A 27592-nucleotide genomic window follows, 5' to 3' on the forward strand; every position below is an offset into this window, starting at 1 on the left:
TGTCTCAGTGCAGTAGTGCTCAGATGACCAGAGAATTATAAAAGGGGAGGAGGAAAGGAGAGAAGCAACCTGTAACTGTCAGTACAAATAACCTTCAGCACCAGTGAAGGAGAGTTTGAATTTTTTATTTACATATCTGTTGGGTGTCCTTTCTGTTGGCATTAGTAATAACAAAGGGCAGAGCAGCTAGTCACATGGCGCCATAAGTGATGCTGTGAAGGCAAAGGTCTGCTGCTGCTTCCCATTCTTTGAAGCATGGTTGCAATGGCTCTCCTGTGGCTGGGTGTGTCAATTAAGTGTTCACTGCCCATGTGCATGTTTGGTGGGGTTGGGGATATGGTGTGGTCATCACATCTCCCTCCAGTGGTTGGGACACTCACTGCTACCCTTGTGTGGAAGTCCAGGCCTGGGTCTTTGGTATCTGCCCAGTCTTAAACTTTCTACACAGCAGTGCCATCTCTTCTGGAGGCAAACAGGGATAACATTGCTATTAATTGTTAAGTTAAATTGTATTTTATTTAGTAAGCATTGCCACTTGTTTTGGTGCTACAGGAAAACAGAGGTATTGGAACTTAGTGAAGTTTTCCAAATCAGGGCAACTTCCCTGAGATAGTAGTAACTATCTCAAATCAAAGGCAAAAAGCAAGCTTTTGGTGAAAGCTCTTTCCTCAGCTTAATGGGTGGTTTCTATCTTATGTGTTTTGCCCAGTTAAAAATGAAGTTTCTCTTTATAACACAGAGATGTAGAGAGCCACAGGACACTGCAGACACCTCTATCTTACCTCTTGTACCACATTCCAGAATTCACACTTACCAAAATGACATTTGTATATCAGGGTCTGTACTCCTCCCAGACCAGCACCACTTGTAAGCTAACCAGGAGTCCTGCTGTCTCGGGATTATGTACAGTGCTGATCAGCTCACCTGAGCGTTGGAGTTCTATGAACCCACCTGGATGAGTGTGATTTGCCCTCAGCCTGTAGAAACCAAAAATAGCTGCTAAAAATAAACAGCAAATCTAGAAACTGATTGCTTTTGAGGTGTGCTCTTACAGGATTTTGCCAAGGTTGTCAGACCTTGAAAATGAATGGGTTTGGCAGCAGTCCCACCTTTTGTGTGTTAGTTTCTTAAGGGACATTTATCAAATGCTCATCTAGACCTAAATTTTACACGCTGAGCTCAGCTTTCACCAGATTAATCCATGCAGCCCATCTACTATTGTATCCATGTCATACAGGCACAGTACTGTCCCCTTTTTGGTGCAATGTTATCAGAAGAAGCAATCCTGAATTAATCTTTTCAGATCCTAAACTCCTGATCCAGTTTCCAGGGTGGGGAAAACTGAAAGAACTCTAGACTTGGTCCATTGGAGTCAATAGTAAGTGAGCTTTGGATCATTTCCTCTGTTAGGGGAACCATGTCTCTCAAAGACACTCCAAAATTATTGACTTATTATAAAACAGCAAATATTTTTGGCCCTGATCTGCCTACTTTCCATTTATATAGTGAAGTGTCTGATTATAAGACCTATGGATATCTGTGCATTTCTCTAGCTGCCAACATTTTTATGAGACTTTTCATCTTGCTCTTTATCACCTCTGAATAGCCCACCTTGAGAAGAGTAGTTGTTTATTTAAAAATGGGCCTGGAAAATTGCCCTAATCATGAATATATTGATGTACTGTTAGGTGTTGGCCATGTGTTTATCAGTGAGCTGCTTACAACTCATCAGACAATGAATGGTGAGCTGGTAGAGATAATATGAATAGTAGATATAAAACTACTCATGTCGGGGCATCAGATAAATGGGAAGTGGAAAGGGGAAGAGAGAATCCATTTGCTTTTTTGATGATTTGTATAAAATGAGACCCATTGCAAAGAGGCATGTTGTCTCTTAGAAGCTACTAAATGACAGGTGCCGATGGGAATGTTGCATGACCCTACACTTTCTCTGACCAGGGTCTTTCCCCAAAAGACTTAATATAGCAGGTTTCCCTTCTGGAAGATGGTACATGTTCCTGGGTCCTGTGCAGTTCAATTCAACTGAGCAATATGGGTGAGGAAGGACAGGAGAGCCTGGAGTGAAAGGGGTCTGAAGGCTTTAGATATACAGCATTTATTGGTGGTGGAATGTGCCAGCTTTCCATGAAGCAAGAAGAGAGGGGGCAATGGAGACCAGGGCTGTATGTGCCCATACAGCGTAAAGAAAGGTAGGATATTGAGAGATGTGTCGAAGCGGGGTGCAGGGATAGATAGAAATACTCCCTGACTTAAAATAGCTCGCTCATTTTGGGGTCAGCAGTGGGGGACACACTCCGTTCTCTGCGCACCCGAACCAGCCCCTTTGGACATGTAGCTCTGGTGAGACTGTGAACTGTAGAGACAAGTAGCTCTTTCTTCATCAGTGTGATAGCAGCTGAATATGCAGCTGACATGCAGCTTATGTCTCTTCCAGGTACCCTGTTATTTTATCTATAGAGAACCACTGCAGCGTCATCCAGCAGAAGAAGATGGCTCAGTATCTTATTGAAATCCTAGGAGACAAGCTAGATCTGTCTTCAGTGCACAGTGAAGATCCCACCAAACTGCCTTCCCCAGAGAGTCTTAAAGGGAAGATATTAGTTAAGGTAAAAAAAAAAAAAAAGTCCTGGTTTATTTTGCTCTTGTGATTTCCTCTGTGGTGATTATATAAGAGCTCTCTAGTTTTAAAACATTACAGCCTCACTTACCCAAATCATTACAGGTAATCCAGACATCAGAGCACTCAGAATTCAGTTTAGGGTTCTGGTTCCTCTCATCAGACCAAGTGCCCGTTCGTACGCATTTGGATCTCTTTAGATTCTGCGGCAGGATTTGAATGGAAAGAAATTCTCAGCACCTTGCAGGAGAGGGTCCTCATACATGGGACAGCCAAGAGACCAGGAGCACCTTGTTCATGTGATACTACTCCGGCCTGTAGCTGAGACCGTCAGTAACTAGAATGGATTTACGACCATCTGACTGGAGAGAGGAGTCCAGTGCTGGCAGCCCTTGTGCTTGTGTTTAGAGAAGCGGAGACTGAAATAGTTTTAGCAGCGAGCTTTGTGCAAAGGGCTTGTCAGCTATACAAGCAGTTTGAAAAATGCCTATGACAATATATAAGGAAGCCTGAAGAACAGGTTTTAGTGCAGATCTGGGTAAACGGTTTTCCCCTCACAGTACCACAGTAGCTAAAATGTGATATTTCCTGAAATTTTGTGAATATCCTTTTGAATGTTCAGAATTCAGTCTTTTTCCCCCAGTAAGAGAGGTGTAAAATGCTGTTAATGAAACAGGGATGTGAGCGTGCTTCATCAGCTTTATCACGCCATTTCGCTGAGCTCTCCTGTTGCCTTGGGTCTGTGACTGGTGGCCTGTCTGCTGCTGTCCTTGTATTGTTTATTGTTCCTGATATTATGGGAAGGAAGAGATAATTTAATGAGCACCTTCCATTTAGCTCAGCTAGGAAATTCTATTTCAAACCCAGGTTAATAGAAATATATCTGACAGGGTTTCACTGTTAGCTTGGTCCTTTCTGAATTTATTTTGCAGCTGTTGAAAACCTACAGGCTTCTAGGTGATCTCCCATGAATTGGAAAATGTCGCCTTTGTGTTTGTGTGTTTTCTATAAGCTAACATTTTTCAGGACGTTAGTTTGTGATGTTGATTCCAGGGCCTCTGGGCATACTTTGGTATGGGATGGGAAATAAATGAGAGATGACAAGGCTGTTTTATTTAGGAGCCTGGTTTAGTACACCTGCCCACATTGCAGAGTATTGTAACAAAGAGTTTGGAGGATTGTTTTCTTGTACCACTTCTTTGGTTGATGTCTCCGCTGCTTGTTTGTGGGTTGAGCATGGAGCTGTCATTAATGCTAATGACATATCAAGAGGGATATGCTCCCAACTGACAGGCATGGTACTCTGGGTGACATGAGAAAGAAGCTATTCTTTACTCTTTCCAGTCCAGGATCTATTAAATAAAGAAAAATGTAACTGCTTCATAACCCAGGTTACCTGCTGGTTCAATAATCTATATACCAACGTGAAATCTCAGCCTGTTTCTTCTCTGAAATGTTTGTTTGTCTGGAAAGCGTGTCTTGTTGGGTTTGGACATGGCCAGAACTCAGGCTTTGGTGCTGACAGTCCAGGTGAAAGGGACTAATTTGACACCTCTCATGGCTGCATTGGAGCACAGGGGATCACAGCTTGCATTTCACACCTGGAGCTTGTGGGAGCCCTGGGTATCTAGGGTTGCCAGAAGAGAACTGAATATCCTTTGAATGAGCCTTTGCTGCCTTGCATTAGTGATTTGTCATGATGCTATTTCAGTCCTAAGTCTTCATTTGGGGGAAGGTTTGCACTTGAAGTGATAGTAAAACAAGAGGCTGGAAGTCAAGGCCTCTGGAGGCAGGTCCTGACTCTCGCTAACCTGCTGAGGAATCAAGGCTAGTGACTTGCCCAATCTAGAACTGATTTTCTCTTCCTCACCACCAGTCCTGGTGAGTGAACATAAAGCACATCTGTGGGACCTCATCTGTGGATGACTGTGTGCACAGCAGTGGCCCCTCCATGGTTGAAGGGGACATTCATACAAGAATCCTAATGCAGCTCAAAGCCAGATTTGTTGTAACTGAGTCTTCCTTATGCATCTTGCAGTAGTAACTCGTCAGAGCTGGTTTTCACATGTCTAAATAAATAACGGTGTTTGACTGGGGCTAAACCCCAGGGTCTCTGTGCAGACTCAGTCTAAGCCATGTGTGATGCAGCTCAAATTTTTTGTGGGGGAGGGCAGGTCCAGTTCTCTGTCACCTGGTGTGTTCACCTCTGTGCTTAGCTGTTGTGGTAACCTGCTGGAGAGTGGGTGCCTGTTACCCGTGTGTCTTGCAGGTAGCTGGTTGGAGCTTGGTGAGAAGCCAGCGAGGATTGGCAGGAGGCGCCAGTTGTGTTGCCCAAACCATCTGCTATTGCACTGCACTGGAAAAGCTCTAATTGAAAAAACAAAATGGCTCCTAATTTCCATATGTGTTGCTGGATTTATAAGGTTGAGAAGTCAATTGTAACAACTTCTAGAGAGGCTACATAGAAGTGCTTTTTTCTGGGCTCTAAGCTGCATCATTTTAAGTGGTGTTGAATGAAGTATCTCTAGAAACTTCTATTTGCAGAGATTTAAATATTAATGCCACCCTGCATCCTTCTCCACTCCCTTCTGCCAGCTTTCCCTTCTCTTCACTGCAGGATAATAATACATTTTAACACCTCTTTTATCCAGGGAACCCAAATGCCTTTACAACTGTTAGTTAATTAAAATCTCTCTAAAACCTTATATTATACCCAGGTTGCCTGCCATATCCCTCAGCTAGTTCCATGGTTTAGAGATGCTTAGCATTTCTTTTAAGCCTTTTATTCTGCATGAGTTCAAGTTCTTTTATGATGCAAGCGCTAGCATCTCCAGGAGACCTGCAGTAGGTGAATCTCAAAGTCATTAGCGTCCATTAGATCTTTATCTTGATTCAAATCTTCTCACTTTCAAGATGCCCACTAGCAAGAAATGTTTCAGCTGCTTTTACAGTTTATGGCTAATATATTGAGGGAGAAGTGGAAATGTCAGAAATGTTTTTAAAGGTTTTTTAAACAAAATTAGAATATGTGAAACTAAAATAACACAGGACAAAACACAAGAGACATGTTGTGTATATTGTGGATGAACTCTGCCAGGGAAGTGCCTTGACCAGATGAACTGTGATATAGATTATAGTCTGCTGTTATCTGAATCAGGATGGCCACTTGGCTTAGACTTAATACAGAACAGCAAAACTTGTGCCAGGCTTCTGCAGTTTGGGGCAACTTGGTTTTATGGCACACTTCCATCCACCCCATCATCTGACACTTCTGACCCCACACCATAGGAAGGAGATGCAAGGATTCCCACATGACACATGGCTCTCTGCAGGGGGTGGACTGTCATAGTAACAGAATGATATTGAACCCAAACCCAGTGCTTCACCCCACAGTGATCCAGAAATGGACACAGTCTACTCGTCCAACTCTGATTCCGTAAAGATATAAATGTACACTGTCAGAAATAATTGCACGGCAGCTAATAGCAATTATGCTCGTAAAAAGAACATTTTCATGTGAATTCTTTTCCCCAGGCTCTGGGATGAGGTCAGAAATGCTGAGGAGGCAGAGCTGCTGTGTGCTATGTATGCACTGGGTTGTACTGTCAATGCTCCTACCGTGTTTTAGGTGATCCAAACATCTGCACACCGGTCAAAGAGCCTCTGTTAGGGTTTTGCAAATTAATTGACTTAATTGCATATGTCTAGTTTGCTTTAATGCTGGCAAATATTGGCAACTGCCCTTTTAAATGGAATGAAATCTTACTCGTCCATGGACTGAAAAGAAAATGCAGCTAGAGATTCCTCTTCCTTCAAGTCAGGAGAAAGCTATTGCGGGATGTCTCAGTCTGAGCACCATAGGCCAGACTTTCAAAATTGTTCACCACTCCTCAGCTCACAGGTGGAATGGTGGTAGCAGCTGGGGGCTGTGTCTCTGGCTCAGAGGATCAGTTGTCTCAATAGACAGGAAGTAATTTTTTTACTGATTATTTTTCTCCTGTGAACTCAGCCAGCTAGTAGGATAACCCAAATGGATACAAAGCAAAAAAGAGTATGGTGGCAGAAAGCTTTCTGCACTCCCAGAGTAGAAACTTCTTACTTAATTTTGAGAGTCTTGCTTGACCTCCTTAACTGAACCCAAGTTACATTTATTCTGAAGAACTCAGCTCTATACGGAGTACTGTCATAATCCCCAAGCACTCTAAGTCTTTTTGATGTTTCCCATTGTACGTAACCACTTTCTACACATTGAACCAAGAGACACATACTGAGCTGCCTGCTTTATCTTTTCAACTTCCAGGGAAAGAAACTTCCAGCCAATATTAGTGAGGATGCAGAGGAAGGAGAAGTGTCTGATGAGGACAGTGCTGATGAGATTGATGATGATTGCAAACTCATGAATGGAGATGTAAGTAAAATGACCATTTGTATGTGAGCACTGGTTGATCACAGTGGGATGAATGCCAGGGGACTGGGTGTGTGCGCCTTCTGGAATGGGAATGTGGGTTCTAGGTAATGGATCTAACCTAAGCTCAATGTGTGGTTGTGTTTTGAAAATACATCTTGTAGAGATTGGGGGTGGGTATACCAATAGAGCTTGCTGGAGGATGACCATTCTACTTCACAGCCTCTTCAGGGAACCTTGGTTTTATTGACATGAAAACAGCTTCGGCAGCACATCTACTAAAATTGGAACAATACAGAGAAGATTAGCATGGTCCCTGTGCAAGGATGACACACACATTCGTGAAGCATTCCTTATTTTAAAGAAAAGAAATGAAAAGAGAACCTTTGATGTGCTTTCATGACATTGAATTAGGTTAATATGTCTCTCTCTCCATATCAAAACCTGATAGTTTGAGTCCAGAAATGTTGAAATGTCAATGTATGTGTGGGAAGGAGAGAAGGAAGGAAGAAGCTGACTTGTGGTTAGGGTAATGGCCTGGGAGACCCAATTTTTACTCTCTGCTTTACAGGAAGCCAAGTGAGCGGGGTTCAAAGAATTTGGCTGTGATTTAACAGAAGATTTTGACCAAATTTAATTCAATCAGAAAGTTTCAACCAGCCATTGGAGCAGATGTAACTTGTACAGGCCTGATGATTTTTTTTTTTGTCCTAGAGGTGCTGAGCATCTGCATCCCCAAAAAGTTAATTTGGGGTTTTTGTGCTGTCTTTCTTTAAAACCAGGGGGGAGAGAGAGAGCAAGCATGTGTGTGTATGTGTGTATAGTCAGTGTATGTGCCCTGATTTTCAGAAATGCTGTGCAACTTCATCTCCTTAAGTCTGTGAGAGCTGCCGGTGGGAGCACTTACATAAAGATGGGTCTGTCTGTATCCATTGCATTTATTAAATATACTCAGACACATGCAGCAAGCTTGCCATATGTGTGCAGACACAAACACATATATTTGCTGTGTATATTTTACTAAATACTTAACACTGTGTGTGTGTGAGAGAGTAGATTGCAAAAAGGGCTTCCAGCAATTAATCAATGGTAAATTGCTGCAGGTAACAGCAGCCTGTGGCTTTTTCCCAGCTGTTTTTTCTGTGTGTATAAAATAAAAAATGTCTCCTATGGGTTCCTTGATGCTGTGGTGTGCTGTATGGTAAAGTATTCGACAAAACTGCACGCTTCAATGCCTACCCACATCAAACTGGGTCATCTCTGTGGAATATGTTTTCCCAGCTGAGCAGTTGTTTATAGCGAGCAGTGGTTGGCTTGCTGAATGCTGTGTTTAGCTCGCTTCAGCTGCACAAAGGTGTTAAAGGGGTGGGGGGAAGAAGCTATTTGTCTCTGCGTGCTTCAGCCTGAAAAACACCTTATTTCTTCTTGCCTTTTAAAAGTAAAATTCTTCTGACAGTTTAATCTTCCAGCACATAGCAAGTTTGGTACCATAGTTTAGGGAAACTTAATATAAAAGATAAAGCAGAAACTTTTAATAACATAAATCAGATTGCCTGAAACGAAGATTACATTTGCAAACCTCTCTTTTGTCCCTGTTTCTGACTGTTTCCTTCTCTTATATTATGGATACAATCTTTTGTTTTAGGACTAGAAAAGAAACATCTTTTTAGAGCTAAGCTAGTCTAGCAATGGAGAATCTCAAAGTCTGTCTTAAAGAGGAGAACATGTTTGGTTATGTTTTTATCATAGTTTTTAGACATTTTTACTTAATGTTGAGCTCTGATGTGTTGACACTTTACTCTTATGGTTTTTTATCTTGCTTTCTCTCTGCCTGACATTGCTTCTGTTCAAAGTGGAAGGTACTGTACACCCAGGTGGTGGTAGTGTTGAGCCCACTGGGCTTTAACTGTGTGGGGTCAGTCATGTTACCAAGGAATGACCATTTCGAGCAGGGGGGATACCTTGTGTGAGGGTACTGCAAATGCTACTACAAGTCCCACATATGCATGTTTGAAGTGTGACCCACCTGTGTTATAACTGGATATGTGGAGCAGCTAGAGATGGGGAAACTGGATAAATTGAGACCCAATGGGACATTCCCCATCTGCAAACTACAACCAGAAACGTGAACTGTACCTTTTGTTGTGACAGGCAAACTTCCTCAGACTTGCTGTTCTCGCATTTTCTGCACACCTTTGTCTGCATTCCCTGGGTTTAACAGAGTGCTCCAGGTACCAGAGGGCAGCAAGGGGACTGTTCTCACAGCCCAGCTGGAACCAGGAAACCTGGGAAAATGATGGGCCTGTTCTTGTAGGATTTCCAGTCTCATCTGATTGGAAAAGGTTCAGATAAACACCCCGATACTTAGGTAAAGGAGGGTTTTTGAGGCTTGCAAATGAACATTGACTCAGGTCTTCTTCCAAACAGATCACAAGCAAGCTCTTCAGTGACAGAAGATGAAATTTATGTTCTGCTTGCAGATCAGATGGGTGGAGAGATGGATGTTAGAAGGAGAATTGTTTTTCCTTTTGGAGTGTTTCTGCTACAGTTTATGGCTAGATGCATTTCTTTCAGGAAATCCTGCATAGGTGTTTCCTCTCTCCCTTTGTTACCTGGCGATTTGTCTCGGTCTGGCTTTCACTGATGTCTGGGATTCCAGATTTGCTAGACGCCGCTCACTTTAGAGGAGCCTTCAGGGAGCACAGTAAACAACAGCTTGTTTCCCAAGGGAATTAATCAGGACATTCTAAGGCTCATTAAGAAAACACTGTCTGCTTTTTCTTCTGCCATTTTTAAAGATCCAAACTTGTGAATCACCCACATTAAACGGCACCAATAGAAACGAGAGCCCTGATTTTCTGTCTTCATTCCGTTTATTCCCCTTTCCCCTAAATATGCTGTAGCCTTCATGGGAGAACTGGATAGGAAGATGCAATTTAGTACTACCTTTGTAATGTTTAAGTCCCGACTCTCCAGCTGCTCCCTCATTCCATTCAGTTGGATTCTGCATCCGCCGTGGGTGCAGAATCAAGCTTCCACATGGCAAATTGGTGCTGTCCTTGGCAATTCCATCAGACTTGATGTACAAAAGATACACTCTGTTGTAGTCAGCCTTTCCACACACAGTCACAACAAATTGAAGTGCCTTGGAAATGGCTTGGTCCATTCACCAGGCTGGAATATATCAGCCTATTTTCATAAATGAACACTGCGAAATGTAGCAAGTGTTAGTCAAACGTGCAGGGGGAGCCATCTCAATATTAGTTATTTCCAGGCAGCACATCAATGATTTGGTAACAAAGCATGTGCCACTTGAGTAGCTTTTGTTGTTGATCAGTTTGGGTTCCTTTCAAGCAGATCTTTTTTTCTGTGAATTTGTTCAAGTAATTTCACTTTGTGACTTCAGGTACTCTAGTTCCGCTTTAGAATTAACACCTAAATGTAGGACTTCACGTGCTTGCGTATCTACTGTGAAGTCTGGCATTGGGCACACCTATCATTGCAGGTGACAACTGAGAATGATACTGTGCTTCACAATGTACAAGTGAAGAGGCTGCTGGGCTATTTGGCATGACCCGTAGTCATTAATAGCCTCAGTCCAGTGTGGGGTCTTGGTGTTGTTTTTGTTTCTGTTTTTCTTTTGCTTCATGTTCCTCTTTCTTTTTCTAATGTAACATTTTAATTTGCATTAACCCTGGCTGGAATAATTAGGGCTTCATGCACCTTTGCCTTCCTTTAACTGAACTGCTTTGTTTGTAGGCTTCCACCAATCGGAAGCGAGTAGAAAATATAGCAAAGAAGAAACTTGACTCGCTGATAAAGGAATCCAAAATCCGTGACTGTGAAGATCCAAACAATTTTACAGTCACCACTCTGCCCTCATCTGGAAAGCTCAGCCACAAGTCAGACATCAAGAAGGTGATAATCTTGTATCAACTCTACATGTAATAGATCTGATTTCTTAAATGTTGGTCTTGCTACTCGATGTACAGTGTGTTAATGATGATGATAAAGCCTGGTTTTCAAAGCAGGGAGCCTAAACTTGGGCTTGTAAGTGCATGGAACACGTTTGCTTTATTGAGGCACTGAGCCCCTGTAGCTCCCATGGCCCAGCCTCTTTGTTGAGTCAGGACACATCTGTTAGGGAGCTGAATATGCATCCTGACTTCCTGAAGTTTAGTTGCATGCCTAAAAATAAAATGCACTCACCTTCCTCAGGAGGCTAAGCCAGGAGCAGTCTTTTGAGGAAGAGATGAGATACGTATGCCAGTGTATTGTGTCTACACTTAACTGTTTCATTCTTTTTCAGTTTTTCCTCTATGCCCAGGTGTTTCATTTTAATATCAATAGCTGTTTGTCCCCAAGATGGGTTTTTGTAATAAGTAGTGTTACTTTATATGGATGATCTTTATGCTTTGTATAAATAAAAGCATGTGGATTACTGTGGCAAGGGATAATTTTGTTTGCTGGTTAGAAATGCTGGATGAATGCTGGCCCCGTCTTCTCATGTGACTATTCCTTTTGCAGAAATACAGTTCCATGGCACATTCGGTAGGAGACAAACCTATGGTAAGTCCAACAAAATCCCCTCTCTTGACCCCAAGTCAATCAATACCCTTTAAACTCTCTAGGCCCTAGGCATGTACTACAGTGGCTGCTGTGTGCATGAGAAAGAGTCTTTTTGGCAATGTAACAAATTATACTTCAAGTTAACTGTATAATGCTGAACTTCAGCAGTACAATCTCCAGGTACACAAAGACAGTTTCTAAGAGGAGTTTTAAGAACCAGGAGCTAAAGTCTGGCTCTCATTTGTAATCCACAGAAAACTCTAGGTCCAGTTTGACTTTATTGAGGAGGACATCTACATGCATTTTGAAATATTTGAACCCCTACCTTCCCAGAAAGCATGTCAGTAGCACATAAAGTCAGTTCTGCCCCTTTAAATAATTCAGATTCTGATCTTGAAGTTCTTGGTATAATTTACAAATACAGAATACTACCAATCCCAAGCATTTGAAAATCAAGCTTCAGGCCCAAAATCCAGGATGTATATAGTTATATAGTTTCTTTGTTTCATTTGGTTCCTAGGTTTTGAACCCTTAGGAGTCATGTTTTCAAATTTCTGTCTCAAATCATGAGCTAGAAACTTTGGGTTTTTTTTAATGGAAGCCAAGCTTCTTGTGTAATCCACCAGCAGCTAGGTCTTTAATTGGAACACCAAATGTTGTGAGATTCAATAGGAGATACAGTAACAGGAGTTGGGAAATCCAGAGGACTCTACTTTTTTGACAGACTTCTGTTCATTTTGCTCTGATGTTGTTATTTATTATTCTAAGCCAAACAATGATATCCTGAATCATGCAATTAAACTCCATGGAAATAACTGAGTATTTAACCATGAGTAAGATAAGCAGAGGTGACTTTAGGTTGATTCATTGCAGAGGTGTTTGGAAAAAAATTGTGAACAACTATTCCTCACCAGCTCTGATTAGCCCCATGAAAATAGACAGGGTAGGAGTGAGTGGATTGTTTCCATACTGAATATCCTTCCAGGTGCCCATAAATTACTTGGTCTGTTTACAGCAGGGTGAAAGTTTTGAATGGCTAATGCTGCCATTGCATTACCAAAGTAGCCTGGGTGCTTTTCATGGGCTATTTCTGTTGCTTTGCTGAGTGGTTCCCTTTTCCTCATCCTCTTGAAACCAAAGGGAACCTATGCATATACTCTGGAGTTTGGGAGGATGTTTTAAATAGAGCAGCTTTTGGGAGCCGCTCTAATTAAAATGCTCACAGCATCTCTCGTATTCAGTGTCTTGCATTTCAAAATGGCAGGGGGGCGCTTTAACTAAAGCTCATTCAACCAGCTTTAGTTAAAGCGCCCCTAACACCATTTTCAAATGCAGGGACACTGGATATACAAGACGCTGCAACACGCTGGAGCATTCTAATTAGATGCTACAGCAGAATTGATTAATCACGTCCTAATCAGAAGGGGTGCCCAGATTATTAACACTGTAGGGCATGGTTGGTTAAGCTGCCAAGCATGATGTGGGAACAGAGGGAACTCTTTTTATGCAGGTGAGTTCTGTTAACTAAGGAACTGTCCTGGGATCTAGCAGACCATAGTTTTAGAGTAACACAGTTTGTTTGTGAACAGGAATGACCATCTCTAGTGTCCCCTGAAAGAGCAGCTGATGCTGCCCAGAGAACTCAGAAAAACCTTTCATTGGAGGCAGCTCTGGTTGTGTCATAGTCCAGCATTTCTGCTACTAGGTGGTGCTTTCTTCTTCAGTGGCTGTGGCTATTCTGCTTTCAGTGAGTTGCTTTTGTTCTTCAGCAGCTCCATCTCACTGCTAAAACTGGTAATACTGAGCCCTTTCTAGTGCTTTCCATTCAAAGATCTCAACCCCTTTGCAGCCATTAATGAATGAACCTTCACAGCCTGCCTGCAAAGCTGCTAAATCTCATCTTGTATTTACATACCAAGACAGGGGCTTGCTCAGAGCCAAATCTGTGGCAGAGCTTGGAGCGATCTCTGACTCCTTGGCCCCCTGCTAGCTGAGAAATGAATGGATACAAACGGACTAGGAAAGAAAAAGGTTCTTGAATATAGCCTTCCTTTGGTGGGGGCCAAAAACCTAACCGAGTTCAAGATGGATGTTGATCTGTTTATCAGATGGATGTGTGATGTGGCTGCCTTGGACTCAATGGCCCAAAAGATCTTTTTTCTTGTGGACTTCAAGCGCTAGGCAAACTTCTACTCAAAGTCTGCTGCTCTGCCTGTGACTGCCATGTTAGCCACTTTCAAGTAGGTTGTGACCCCCACTGGTGAGCATGGAACAGGGGCTCTGGGGGTTGGATGCAAACCTGAGGGCCCTGAGGAAGGTGGAAGTTCTGCATCAGAGCCATACAGCCTAGCCCCATCTCTACAATACTGAACTGCAGCACAGTTGACTGATGTTGGAAAGACTCCCTGTTTGAAAGGCCTAGATCCAAAATGACAGGGTGGGTGGCAGCTTGGGATTAGAGGTGACCAGCAAGAAGTGCAGCAATTCAAGTTGTACCCACAGTGCTGCATTGAAGGATGGGATTGGAAACACTGGGGGAATGCAGGTGGAGTTACTGAATCTTGTTTTAGTGCCAGTCCCATGTGCACCTAACCCAGCCTAGGGCCTGGACAGCTCCTTCAGAGAAACCTTCACTTATTTGCACCTTAAAGAGCAACCAGTCAGGACAAAGGGCTCTGAGCTTGCAGTCAGTCATCCTGTCCAGTTTGTCTGAGCTCCTGGTGCTTCACACAGTACAAAGGTGAACAAAGTGCACCATCACTGGAGTTCTGAGAGGCTCATCTGTAAAATATCCATGTCCTTGCACCAAGGGGGCTGTCTGGCTTTCAAAGGGAGCATGGATTGTGTTGCATTAGAAATGGGACCTTTCCATCCAGGGTTGGAAGCAGCCCTCCCAGCTAGCTGAGGGGAATTCAGTTAAATTTAGTTGTTAGGTACAAGGTTTATTATTTGGAAAGCTCCATGTGTTGGTGGAGTCAGTGCATAATCGCAGTTAATCCTGAAAGATAGTGAAGACTCGGCTCTGCAGCATGGAGCTAATTTTGCTTGGAGCTCTAATGGCATTTATTGGCTTTTCCCTTAATCATGATAAATATTTATTGTCGGTCCAGTCCCAGCATCCCTGTTTAGCATGTTCCATCAGATGCTTGCAGAGCAGCGAAGCATGCAAGTCTTTGATTTTCCTGTAAGAAACCATTAATATCACTTTTCTGCAGGCCCTTTAGCAACTGTTGCTGCACAGGGAAAGCAGTGAAAAAGGTAGTCCCTTGGGGCTAAAGTGGTGGTGGGGGGGGTGGACCTAGGGAGTTAATTTCCTACAAAACCAAACAAAACCCACCCACATTGGAAAGTGATGTCTGGCAAACAGCTCAAAGCCATTTCTGAAAGGGGACAGGAATAAGAGAGAGAGGAAGGCAGGGCTGGTATCTGGAAATGCCAGCCTGCAAGTCAAGCTACCCATCAATTGCTTCCATGGAAGAAGATGTTAAGAACATATGGCCAAGTGTCTCATAAAAGAGCAAGGAGCCTTGGGCATGCACTCATACCCTGCCCCCAGCAGCTGGAGAAAGGGAGAGAGAAGATCCACTGCAGTAAGTGTCAATGTGCCACACAGGGCACTTGTGCTTATGGAAAGTAGATGGGAGGGCATGTGTCTGTCTTAGGGGCTGATGCCATAGGTTTTCATGGATGTGGCCTTGCTCAAGGGCTGGAGGTTTATTCAGAAAAGAAGGACACAAGATTGTTTTCATATCATGCACTATGCAGTGCTGCAGATTGGTTAGAGCTGGCTTTGATGCTGTTGAAGTGGGGGAAGTGAGGTGTTGGTATCTGAACAATTCTTCTCTAATCAATGTTAGCCCTTACAGCTAAGGTATTGAGCTGGGGTTAGTTTCTCCTCTTCTACAAACTCCTGTGTAATGTCTGCAAAGTCACAAAGGCAGGATTTTCAAAGTAGTTTAAGTGAGTTAGTAGGGATATGTGTGCCTCAGTTTGGCCATGTGCAAAGGGAAGACAAGACTTCCCTTCTCCCACCTTTTTCTTTTCTGTTTACATTGCAACCTATTTGAAGCTGAGATTTTTTTACTATGTACTTTACAACTTTTAGCACAATGCTGGCTTAAAGCTTAGCTGGAGCCCTTGTTACTATGGTAATGCAATAATTTTAGAAGTTTCAAGATGAATATTTATTCATTAGGGCTGCCAATTAGTCGCTGTTAATGTGTGCAATTAACGCAGGAACCAATTAACACGTTAATTTTTTTAACATGTTAATTGCACACGTGTTTTTGGAGCCTGCGCCCAAGCTGCCCTGCCCTGCTGCTGTCACCACTGCCTCTGGGCTGCCCAGTGGGGCCGCGGTGGCAGTGCAGAGAAGCTGTAGGGCAGCCCAGGCGCAGGCTCCAGGCGGCTGCAGCAGGAAGGGGCAGGAGATTGGGTACACCCACGGCCCCCATTCAGAGCCCTCAGCAGTCAGGCTGGTAGTGCCAGGGGTTTGAGGAAGGTGGCGCTGAGCTACCTGGCACCCTTGGGCCCCACAGCTCAGGCTCTGGGCGGGTCAGGACCACCTGAGAGCTTCAGCACGAGGGCCTGTGGGTCCTTGTGGATCCCGGGTCAGGGCCCCTGGGAAGCATTGGCAATGGTGGCCCTACTCCCTGTGCCCCTGTGGAGGCAGCTGCCAGCGGGTGGGGGTGAGATTCCTGTGGAGCCACCTCATGCAGCTCCTAACCATACAAAGTACCTGCACAATTTTGCATAATTTTCAGTTTTTCTTAGTATAATTTTGAGTTTTTAGCTGTGTGATTAATATTACAAGTAATTTAGATTAATTTTTTCATTGTACAACTAATTGTGATCACATTTTTTAATCATTTGCCAGCCCTATTATTTATATTGTTCCAACCATCAACCTGCCCTGGCCACTGCCACCACATCCACAACTAAATGCTGGTTGAGCAGCAGCCCAGACCCATTGGTACCCTAACTCAATAATAAAGTGGCCACTCTCATCCTAAGTAAACCTGCATTTGCATGACTTTAGTGGTGTGTGTACATTGCACATAAGCATCTCTGAAATAGTTCTGTGTAGATCTGCCAGTGTGGGGTTTTTTGTAGTGTGCCAAGCTCCCATGGAAATCAGGCAGGAGCTTAGTTTAGAAAGAAGCTGTAAAAGCAAGTCACATGCATCTGTAGCCCTTTTTCTCCCCATTGAAATGCAGCTACATCTGGGGTGGGATTCAGTAAGCATACAGCAGCACTGCACAATAGTTCATAGGACCATAGAAAAATTGTTCAGAACAAACTTGGCATTGTGTAAACAGCCAACAAAAACGGACCTCTCTTTTAGACCACTACAAAGTTGAAGTATTTCCTTGTGGTGGCACAGGTAGGACATGCACTTCCAAGGGGGGACTAGACCCACCTGTCTGGTTCATCTTGAATACTGGGGCAGTTTTGGTCCAGGGGACTATTGAGGTTGGTAGCCATTCACAGGAAATGCCTTGAAACTTTGCTGATATTTTAATCGTCCTGTAGACAGTGAAGTGGTGCTGGCTGCCCAGAGTGTGAGGAATGCAGTCATTAATTAAGAGTGACATGAGCATTCCCATTACTAAGCAGAACTGTGACCCTTTTCTGCAGAGGTGTAGCAGGAATTGCCCTGAAGATGCAGGGTCTGTGCCTTCTGTCTTCCCAGCAGCTTGCTCCCTGGCTCAGTGAAGGAAAGCTGCATTTGAGGCAGGCACAATGCCCAAACAAATTCATTGTTTTGTGCATCACTTCAGTCCTCTGCATGTGTAGAGGGGACAGAGGGAATAGACTGCCTTGGGGGGCAGCAGCTCTCAGTGGCTTTGTTCCAGAAAATAACTGAGACTCAGAATTAAGTGAAATGCTAGGAACAGTGTACAAGGGCTCAGCTTGCGGAGACTGAACAGCAATCATTTCAGCATTCAAGCACTTAGGCAGGCTCAGCGTGGATTTGCACAAATGGGATCATACATTACATAATGCAAAATAACAATAGCCCTTAAGCTAAGAGCTGCATTCCAGCAGGAGGAAAGTTGCACTGTAAATATTTTGGGTATGTAGCTTTGCAGGAGGCAGTGCTGTGATGTGCCGCTGCTGCAGCTTGCAATCCAATCAGAGAAAACTATATCTTCTGCATCTTGGCAGCAAAATGAAGCTGTTTGGATATGGAGTGGCAGTTTGTGTCCCTGTAGGAGGGAATGTTTAGTCCTCTTTAATTTTCATTGGGCTGGACAATGGAGATACGTTATACCTGCCTGTTTATTCCCAGCACAGTTATCTGCCCTGCAGTAACAGAAGGGAGAAATGTGGCCAGCCATGGGACTGGGCATTGAACCCTGAAATGCCTGATTCCCATCATTCACCCCCAGCAAAATGCACACAAGCACACATGTGCGCAGATGTGCCCACCCGGTTCTGAAGGGCACTTGGTTGCGGGGGGTGGTATGTGGTTCAATCCCTTAGATTGCTTGCAGCCAGCTGCCAAATTGTGACTGCCAATAAGAGACTTTCCTCTTACTTGCTTAATAGCTCTTCTTAAAAGCTACTTGTCTGAAGGTTTCCTAGGCTGACTCATGAGGGACACAATGCACATGCGAGCAGAAGAATTGGTTGGGAACTTCTTTGTGGGTCATATGTAATATATGATCCCATTTGTACAAATCTGTGCTGAGGCTTCCTAAGTGCTTGAATGCTTAAGCGATTGCTGTTTGTTCTCAGAGACTCCTGAGGCACTGGGATTGAAGTGATACACAAGAGGTTTGGTGTTTGTAGCTGCGATGCGAGTGTGCCGGGTTTCACTGGAAACCTGCCTGACTTCCTGCCCTGTGGGCTTCTGGGGAGCCCAAATGCCCAGGTTCACAACTCTTCTTCAGCTCACCAAGTGGTTTGACAGGCAGCCGGAGCGTGGCTGACCTAGGAGCTGCAGCTCTTTGGTAACACAAACTTTCAGGTTCATGGCCCTGAGCCAGCCCATCAAATAAACTGCTTCAGAGGAAATCATTGGCCTTGAGCAGAGAACTTCTTTTACACAGGGTTTTTTTTCCTTCCAGAATGGCATGAAGCCAGATTTCAGATAATCCGAACATAAGAGTAAGATGTTTACTGGGTCATACCATATGTCCATCTTGCCCAGTGTCCTGTGTCATGGTGACAAAAAATAGATACTGAAAGGGAAGGTGAACTAGGTATGGCCATAGTTCTTTCCACTGTTCCTCTCTCACTTGCAGCCTCCAGCATTTAAGGTCTAGGAAGTTCTGATTCAGAGGCTGTATCCCTAATTCCCACACTCAGTAGCTACTGATGCCCCTTTCCTCCAAGAAAATGTCCAATCCCTTTTTGAATCTGGCCAGACTGTCAGCTTCCACATCTGGTGGCAATAAGCTCCACAGTCTAATTACACTCTGCATGAAAAAGAACTTTCTTTTGTTAGTTTTAAACTTACTACCTACTAGTTTCATTTTGTGACCCCTGTTGTGAGAGAGAATAAACAGTAAATCCCTTTTACTTCACCATTTAGCATTTTGTAAATGCTTATCATCTCCCTCTTCAAGTGCCTCTCTTCTAAACTGCGTAGGCCTAGCCTCTTTAGTCTCTCCTCGTATAAAAGTCTCACTGTACCACTGATCATCCTTGTTGCCCTTCTCTGTACCTTCTCTAGGTCTTCGATATCCTTTTTGCGGTGTGGGGACCAGAACTGGGCAGAGTATTCTAGGTGTGGACACACCATGGAATTAGAAAGTGGCATAAAGATACTTTCTATTTTATTTACAGTTCCTTTCTTAATAATCCCTAACATTTTGTTTGCCTTTTTTCTTGGACTCCGCTGCCGAGCTGGCCGGTCCATTTCCCCGCAGCTCCACGGAGTACAGCGGTGACAGAAGTAACAGGCCGGCAGGGAGAAGTGGGTATTCTGTCATCCTGCCCGTTTATAGCAACAGAACATCAGGTGGAAGCTGGTATTGAACTGACTGCTTCAACCTGATTTGTTAGCACCACCAGAGCCAAAGAGTGAGCTGTCACGGTGACTAGGTGACAATGCTGATACCAGGCCTCTTCTTGGGTCTGTGGACATTCCTGTTCCTGCCCCCCATGTTTTGAAATCTAACTAGACTAGTTGGAGTCAGGGAGAATTATTGCCCCATGTGCATAAAGGAAAAACAAGGGAGAGAAACATTGCATGACTTTCTAAGGTTCTGCAGTGGCTCTGTGGCAATGCTGGGAAGTAAGCGAGGCCACTCCAGAGCTCCAGTCCTGGGCCTTTCTCCTTTTTGCTGTGGGAGCCTGTTTAATCCCAATTGCTCTGGCTTCACCCAGGGGTGGATTTGACCTGAATTCTGGAGTTCATGTCTTAGAGGAAGGAATTTCAGGCCCTAAGTCCAATTCATAAAGGTAGAGAAGGAAATTAGTGATTTCCTCCCACATTTCCATCAGTGGGCCCTGGCCTGTGAAATGGCTTGTTTAATAGAAGAAACATTACCATTTGGGTCTAGAAGCCTTGAAGGACATGAAAAGCAAGCTGCTTGTACCTTGCTGACTTTGATGGCTTGATTATGCTGACCTCATGGTAAATGGCTTCAATGCCTATCATTTAACATGTTTCATTCCTATTCGTCAGAGGCCTTTGTCATGCAATGGGGTCTGTAAGTAATGCCCATTTAGCTCATTTTTTTTCAGGCCACAGAAGTATTTCTGGGCCTTTCTCTTTCACATGCATGTGATTTCTCAGCTGAGGTTTTCTGTCTGGCAATGTTACAGGCTAGAACCAAGTTCCCTGGGCTGCCCTGTGTCTTGGAGAGCTTCCCTCTCACTGCTTCACGTGGGATAGCCCAGAAGCAATTGTGCAAGGGCTCCTGCTCCTTTTAAGCTATTGCCCATTTCTGTCCTGACAGATTTGTTCTGTCAAAAACCAGAGAGCAAGTCCTTTGGAGGTTGTTAAGGTTTTGGGAGCACAAGCAGCTGTCAGCTCGGGCCTAGAAGTCTGGCTGTGATATTCTGGCATGGGGGATTTGAGAATGTATGGCAGGCTCCATTTGTAACCTCTAATGCTTCCCGAGTGAGCAGGGCAAGCATGCGCATTACAGGATGGCTTCCTGTACCATTCCTTTGGCAGAGGGACCTAACTCGCAGGTTGCATGTCATACTGTGGACACAATTCTTGAGACTCTTTCTGTAGCATGAAAAACTCTCAGAAGTGGAAATTTTGTAATATGCAGAAACTGGAAGCTTAGCTGATCCCTTTATAGACACTGTTGTTAATTGTTTCCATTATTAGTAATAGCTAAGGACTCCACACAGTTCATGCATGGCTACCTGCAGACTCAGACTTCAACACTGATACTCACTCTGGATCCAAGGCTTGACCTTCTCTCTTCCTGAATGGGTCTGAGCAGTATTGCTTTGTCAGCTGCACACAGTTGTGTAACATGATTAAACAGCTTCTCACTGTGTGTTGAGCTCCGCACGAGCATTTATTTTAACAACAGCTACACCTGTTCTGACAGATTGTCAGGAATTAACTATTTATAAATAATGTTGTTTTATTACATGCTCCTGTAAGTTATTAAAGAGATTTGCTACAGCTTGAATATTTTATACCTACAAATAGCTTCTTGAAAAAAAAAACACGTTAAAATTTAAGAAAGAAAACTGTTCAAGTAGTTTAAGCTCCAAATTTTCCAGTGCTGATGTATGTGCAATGTTTGCACGTAGAAGAGATGTGTTACCTTGCGTTGGCTCAGATCTGAAAAGTTGTGCCAATAATTGATAATCTTTTCTTTTTCATTTAAAAAATATAAAAGTTCTGCTCCCCCACTCCTGAAACACTACAAGTACTAGAACTAGACAGGGAGTGGATTTTCCCTTCCTGTGAAACTATGTGAGCTCTGTCCTGTGAAGTATCGGGGTAGTGTCCAAACTTATTTGAAGTTTTTCATATTAAAAAAAGAGAGCGAGAATCACCCCAGGGCAAGAGTCTCCTGGCACTCAGGGCTTTCCTGTGGTGTGTGGAAGACCCACTTTTGAGTCCCTACTCTGATTGAGACACAGTTGGGACTCCTAACTAGTGAGCCCTCTCCCCAGTGACAGCACTGGGCACCAGGTGTTGCCTGTTCTAGGAATGCGAGCCTTCCCTCTTACTCTCACCAGGAATCTTCTTCTGCTCCTGAGAAACTTTTCCTAAACCAAACCTTTTGTTGACCCTAGGATATTTCTGGCAAACTTTGTGGTTTTGATGGACTGGGCTTTGACATGCACTCATGCACACATACACACACACACACACACACACGCATGCATGCACACAAGCACATAGACACCCAGCCTGTGCACACACACACACATGCACACTCATTGGTAATTTCCTAATAGCTCTGCTCAGTGACCACTCACGAAGTAGCTGTGTTTTCTGTGTGGGGGACCATTGCCCTCTAGAGGTACACTGCAAAGCTCTTGTAGACTACCAGTCTCTACTGTGTGCTGCTTTTAAGTTTGAGGATATTGTGAGCTTCCCTTAAGGAACACTTGTGTAGGGCTGAATAGAAAACCAGGGCTTTGGAAGTCTACAGAATTTTCCCTGTGCCAGATAACCTTTACATTTAATGGTTTCAGCTTTATTGTTGTAGTTTGACTTTTTGGAAGCCTATTTTCTTCATTCCCACTAAATTCAATAGGGGTTTTCCATCAGGTTTGACTTCTTCTGTACACTTGGGAGGCCATTTCCTTATCTTTAGATTAGTCAGTGACATTGAAGGCTGCTTTGCTGATGGTGTGTTGGATGAGCGAGAAGTTTGTGTGGCCACATTAGTGAATGTAATATCTAATGACTGTAGGTATTTTGCTTATGAAATAGAGTTGCAACTAACCCAGCTAATAATGCCTGCCTAATAATGCCTACCTCCAAGGACCCTGTTGAGTAGTTCCTGCCTATCACCATCTTCTGCTTACTTCAGACCTCTACTTTTTTCTCCCATTGTCATGGTTACCTCTGTTGTTCGGGGGTTCCCTTTGCTGTATATGCACCAAGATCGGCACGGTATGAGGTGAAGAAAGGCTGGGGCTTGTGTTCCCAACAGGTACATCAAATAAGGGAATCTCACCAAAACTCTGATCTGTAAAGTGCTGTAACACATAAGACCCTATGTTCTGTAGTTTGGCCCAAAGCTATAAATATCTCCTATTTTTACTGGCTGAAGATATGTCAGAAACCCTTTTTACACTATTTAACAAAGCTTCTCCCTACTACTGCATTTCCTTTCCCTCACACCTTGAGACAGGATGAATGTGATCGCAGACTGGGACAAATCTAGCTCAATTCTATTTAATTCATGTTACTTTTCACAGTACCCCAAGATCTGATTCTGGCCAAGAGTACAAAGAAGGTAGAGAAGAAGAGCACGTTTCCCTCTGTCATAATATTTTGTCATGGGTTTTTGTTAGTCTCTTACATTGTTTATGTAAAAGCTATTTATGAAGAAAAACATCTCTCTCATTGATTCCATTTAGAAATCTTTCTAGTTTGTTCATAATGAGATTTTATACTAACTCTTTTTATAATTCATACCCTATACAGAGGGATAATCTATCATTGCAAGTGAATAATGGAGTGTGGCAGCCTTTGAAAATGTAAATTGGGACTTTGGAGGGAGAGGTGTTTAGCAGCTTAGTTTGTTGGATTTTGTTAGGTTTTTTGTAAAAATTCTTTATTAATGACTTCAGCTTCTATAGCCGAATGCACTCAGTTAATGATGATTCCAGGTGAAGAGCATTGTCAGAGATGCAACATTTTTTTTCTGTCTCAAACATGGAGGAATTGGAGCATAAAATGTACACAGGTGATGGCTTTTCAACACAAAGGATTTGTTTTCCATTATAGAACAATGTGCATTTAAAAATTAGTTCTTTTTTTTTTTAAAAAGGTCTATATTGTGTGCATTCACATTTATATTTTAATTTTATAATAATGGTTATTTATAAAAATGTTCTCAACCCACAGACTGTAGTGCATGAACTTGAAGCACTGTCATTTTAGAGATTATAATTAGCTACAAGAAAAGCTTAGAAAGGTTGTTCTATACAAATTAGAATTATTGTAGACAAGACACTTAGCAAGCATTTTGAAAGTCATTCTAGGTTAGGTTTAGAAACAGAACTGTACTTCTGAAGTGCTCTAGTGCCTGCTTTTGTGCACTCTTTTAAACCCAGCAGTCTGGGCAGTGTTTTGTAATGCAGTCAGGGTCCCTTCCATAATTACTAAGTCCCGAACAAAACTTGGTGAGTCTATGCCGTCTTGTCTTTGCCCAGTGGCCTTAGTAAAAGATCCCCTCAACAGCTGGAAGAAGCATGTTGTATCTTTTACCATGAGATATCGTAGCAATACTATGCATTTTCAATTGTGCATCTACCACTCCAATAATGAGCTCATTCCAGTTAACTTAGCTAGTCAGCAGCTCAGTGAAGTAAATCCCATTCCACACCTGCCCTGCAAATCCTGAGGCACAAAACATTCAGATATTGATGCATGAAATATGTTTAAAGTCACTCAGGTTTAGCTGTGTTGAACAAGATGCTAACGTTACTGAAGACAGGTGCGTAGCACCTTGCATGGTACCTGTCAGCTCTGAAAGAGCTTTTGGGTGATCAGTGTACCAGCAGAAAACATCAATCAACATACTCATGCTTGTGGTTTCCAGGGTCTTGCACTGCAGTGATCAGGGGCATTGGTATCAGCCTGACCGCTTCTTGTTGTTGCACTGGGATGGGATACACAAACCTTTGTGGTCATGTGCAGCCCACTATCCTATTCGCTCCCTCTCCTTAGTACTTCTCCTTTGTCCCCTTAGAACAAACTCGAGGATGATGTAGAATCTGGGGAAGACTCAAGCGGCAAACGACACAGCCGTTCACTGATGGGCAGTTTTTCCAAGCGCAAGGTGAGTTTCTCAGCAGATTACATCTCACCCTGCAGCAGAAGGAATCATCAGGCTCCCAGGTAGGAGGATTCTTTCTGCCTCAGAGAGAGATGTAACTGCATCACTGACAGGCATCATCACATTCTTCACTGGTCAGGTAGACAGGCTGACCAGCTGCCTTTCTTTCTAACTTGCTTCACTTACCATCAAATGCCAAAGGTATCCAAGATCCAACCTGAATGTTATTAGTTACTGCACCTCCTTATATAGCAGCTTACTGCAAAATGGTTTAGAGAAACAAAATATGAGATAACCCATTCATTATACCCTCTTTGCACAGAGTAATAATAGTAACAGCTGCAGGGATTTCAGTTGGGGAGCACCTTTCACTGAGAGATGTACAATCCCATATCAGAAGGTTCTGACCCCAGGCTGCCTCCTCCATGTGTGCACAGATCAATTCTGGCATATTGCAGAGTCTTGTACAAAGCTGCTGTTTGCCAGTTTCTCAGAGTGAATTGCTTTTGAAATAATCAAGCAGAATTGTGTGTGGAAGTCTCTCGGGCTGCTCAGATACCAGTTTTTCTGTGTGGCCCTAACAGCTAGGTAACATTTGTACCAGATAAGTCCTTGTGTCAAGGCTTTCCAGTATGGTTACTGATTTTTAGTTATCCTGAACTCTAGGTGCCCAACTTGAAACCTTCTAAAGGGACCTGCTTTCCAGGAAGATGAGTGCTTGGTCCTTTCTCTAAATCAGGACCCTGTAAAGTGCCAAGTTTAGAACCCCAAAAATCACTAGTCTCTTGAAAACCTGGGCCCTATGTTATTTCCTGACTCACTTAGGCACACCGCTAACATGGCCCTGTGGCTTGTGAACAGTTAGTACCAGCTGTGTGCATTCATGCTCTGATGAAGGATGCAGACAGAAATGCAGCTCCTGGGTCTAACTCATGGCAGTTCACAGAAGTTGCCTTGAGTTTCTAACTTCCCTCTTGACCCAACAGACCCCTTTCCCCCTAACCCAACAGATGTTCACTTTTGGTTCGGGAGGATCAGAGCTGATCCAGGGAGAGAGCCTGAGCTTTCCTCTACTTTCCTCTGTCTCTTCCCCTGGCTCCACCCCACTCTCAGAGCCTTGTTGCTGTCTCTCGGTGAGCGAGTGAAGAATGCAGGGGAGGGAGGTTTTCTGGGGTTTTCTCAGCGCCGCTGGAGTGGGAGGGTGGGTATATTGGAGCCCCCCTAAGGTAAGAGGGCACTCCAGTGGGGCTGAGAACCCCAGAAGGGACCTTCCTTCCCTGGCTTCTCCCATTAAGAGACAGCATCTGAATCTATCTGAGGAGCAGACAGAAATTAATGAAGTCTCTCTGCTTAGGAGTGGATTCATTTGAATCTTTATACAATGAAGGTTAATTTGTCACATTATCAAAGGGCTCTGCACAGCTTTGAATGATTCTGTTTGGGCACAGCTTTAGAGTGATTTCAAGGAGCCAGTTGCACCACAAATGTCATTTCTGTCTGCATCCAAAGACACCTTCTCTACTCTCCTTCTCTCCCCTCCCCAGAGTTTTCTCTGGTTTTATTGTTCTTTGATCTATACTTGATGTCCAGTAGAAAGTAAACCATGTTTGCGTAATGTATCTGTTCTGTATCATGGATTTGTTTTTCTCTTACATAGAAAAAAGGAGGCAAACTGAAAAGGGCATCTAGTCTGGAAGAGGGAGAAGATGACTTGGACTCTCAAGGAAACTTAGCAAGGGGCTCGGTACATTACAGCAGGTTGGTAACATGGATCCTGGATAAGTCAGTGCTCTGTGGTGGTGTGTTCATAAATGTAGGAAATTAGGGACCAAGTCTCAACTGTACAAGCCAGTCTGCTGAAGGCAAACTGGAACATGTGCTGATTGGGGTGAGAACCTCAAGCAAAGGAGAAGGATCAGGGCATTATCTTAATGGTGATTTTTTGGGATTTAAATGTACTTGGAAGTGGAAAAATATTTAGACTGGAAACAGACAATAGGGCTTGAAACAGCTGATCATGTTCCATGGACTTCTATAGACATCTCCAGATGACATGCCCAAATGTACCCCTGCTTTCAAACATCACCCCACCCCATGTCAGGGAGCTAAGGAATCCCCTCCAGAGGGATTCCATCATGTGCATATCTGCAAGCAGGAAGTGGGAAACTCGTAAGGGGATTCCTGCTTCCGCACTTGCAGATGCATGTGGGGGATCCCTTGCAGAGGGTTTCACTTGCATGTGTGTCTGCAAGCACAGAGGGGACTTCCCCACTCCCTGCTTTCAGATACTGCATGTGGAGAAATCCCTCTACAGGGGATTTTCCCAGCATGCATCAGCAAGCCAGGAGGAGGGAACTCCCATAGGGATTCCCTGCTCCCTGCTTGCAGATAGTGCACCAGGGAAATCCCCTGCAGTGGGATTTCCCCAACACACCTATCATTGCTGCACAGATATACATCCTGTGTAGGAGTGAAGCCTTCACTTTCTCTTTTTACCCAGACATGTCCCCAGAGATTGCTAGGATGCATCTGGGTAAGTGACAAAAGCGAGGCAAGTGGTCCACGGGCTTGAGGGGGCCAACCCTATCCAGGAATTCCTGGGGTGTCCAGGACTGGACCCCTCAAGTCTCCAGAGCCCCTGCTCTAGATGGCTGGAGATCACAGGCAGTTTCATGCTGTCCATTTTGTCCCGCCATAAACAAACAAATATGGGCTGCCATAAAGTGGCTCAATTTATTGTCAACCTTTTATTGGGGACACAATTTTCAGTATTTGTGGCATGACAGAAGGTATAGCTGTCTGTTTGCTTTCACTGTATGTCTTCATAAACATTTTTATGGTGGCACATAAGTAACATCTGGGCGCAGACAATTTTCAGCTGATCTGCCCCCAGAAGGTGGGCTATAGCCATGACCAAACAGAAGTGCATGATTGCAGACTATTTTAAAAGGGCCCAACCCCACAAAAATCTGAATCCTCATTGCATGAGGGTTCAGAAGAACATGCTCCAAAATGGAGCACGTTCTCTAACTT

The 27592-nt window shown here is 43.7% G+C and overlaps 1 protein-coding gene and 1 non-coding gene across 3 annotated transcripts in view; both read left to right on the top strand.

Annotated features, from left to right (window-relative positions):
* The window catches only part of PLCH2 (phospholipase C eta 2), a 362294-nt gene that overhangs the window by 305697 nt on the left and 29005 nt on the right, over positions 1–27592 (top strand). For both annotated transcript variants that reach the window (XM_090024087.1, XM_090024086.1), the window contains 6 exons: positions 2456–2627; positions 6939–7046; positions 10803–10961; positions 11571–11612; positions 24473–24562; positions 26217–26317. In XM_090024087.1, coding sequence (XP_089880213.1) covers positions 2456–2627; positions 6939–7046; positions 10803–10961; positions 11571–11612; positions 24473–24562; positions 26217–26317 — 672 coding nt within the window. The remainder of the gene's footprint in view (positions 1–2455; positions 2628–6938; positions 7047–10802; positions 10962–11570; positions 11613–24472; positions 24563–26216; positions 26318–27592) is intronic.
* LOC149854657 (U6 spliceosomal RNA) lies at positions 7302–7404 on the top strand. The gene has a single exon (XR_016438821.1). It is a non-coding gene; the product is annotated as a U6 spliceosomal RNA (small nuclear RNA).

Source organism: Crocodylus siamensis, chromosome 12 (assembly GCF_052110815.1).
Source record: "Crocodylus siamensis isolate JL-2025a chromosome 12, ASM5211081v1, whole genome shotgun sequence".
In the NCBI taxonomy this organism is placed as follows: domain Eukaryota; kingdom Metazoa; phylum Chordata; order Crocodylia; family Crocodylidae; genus Crocodylus; species Crocodylus siamensis.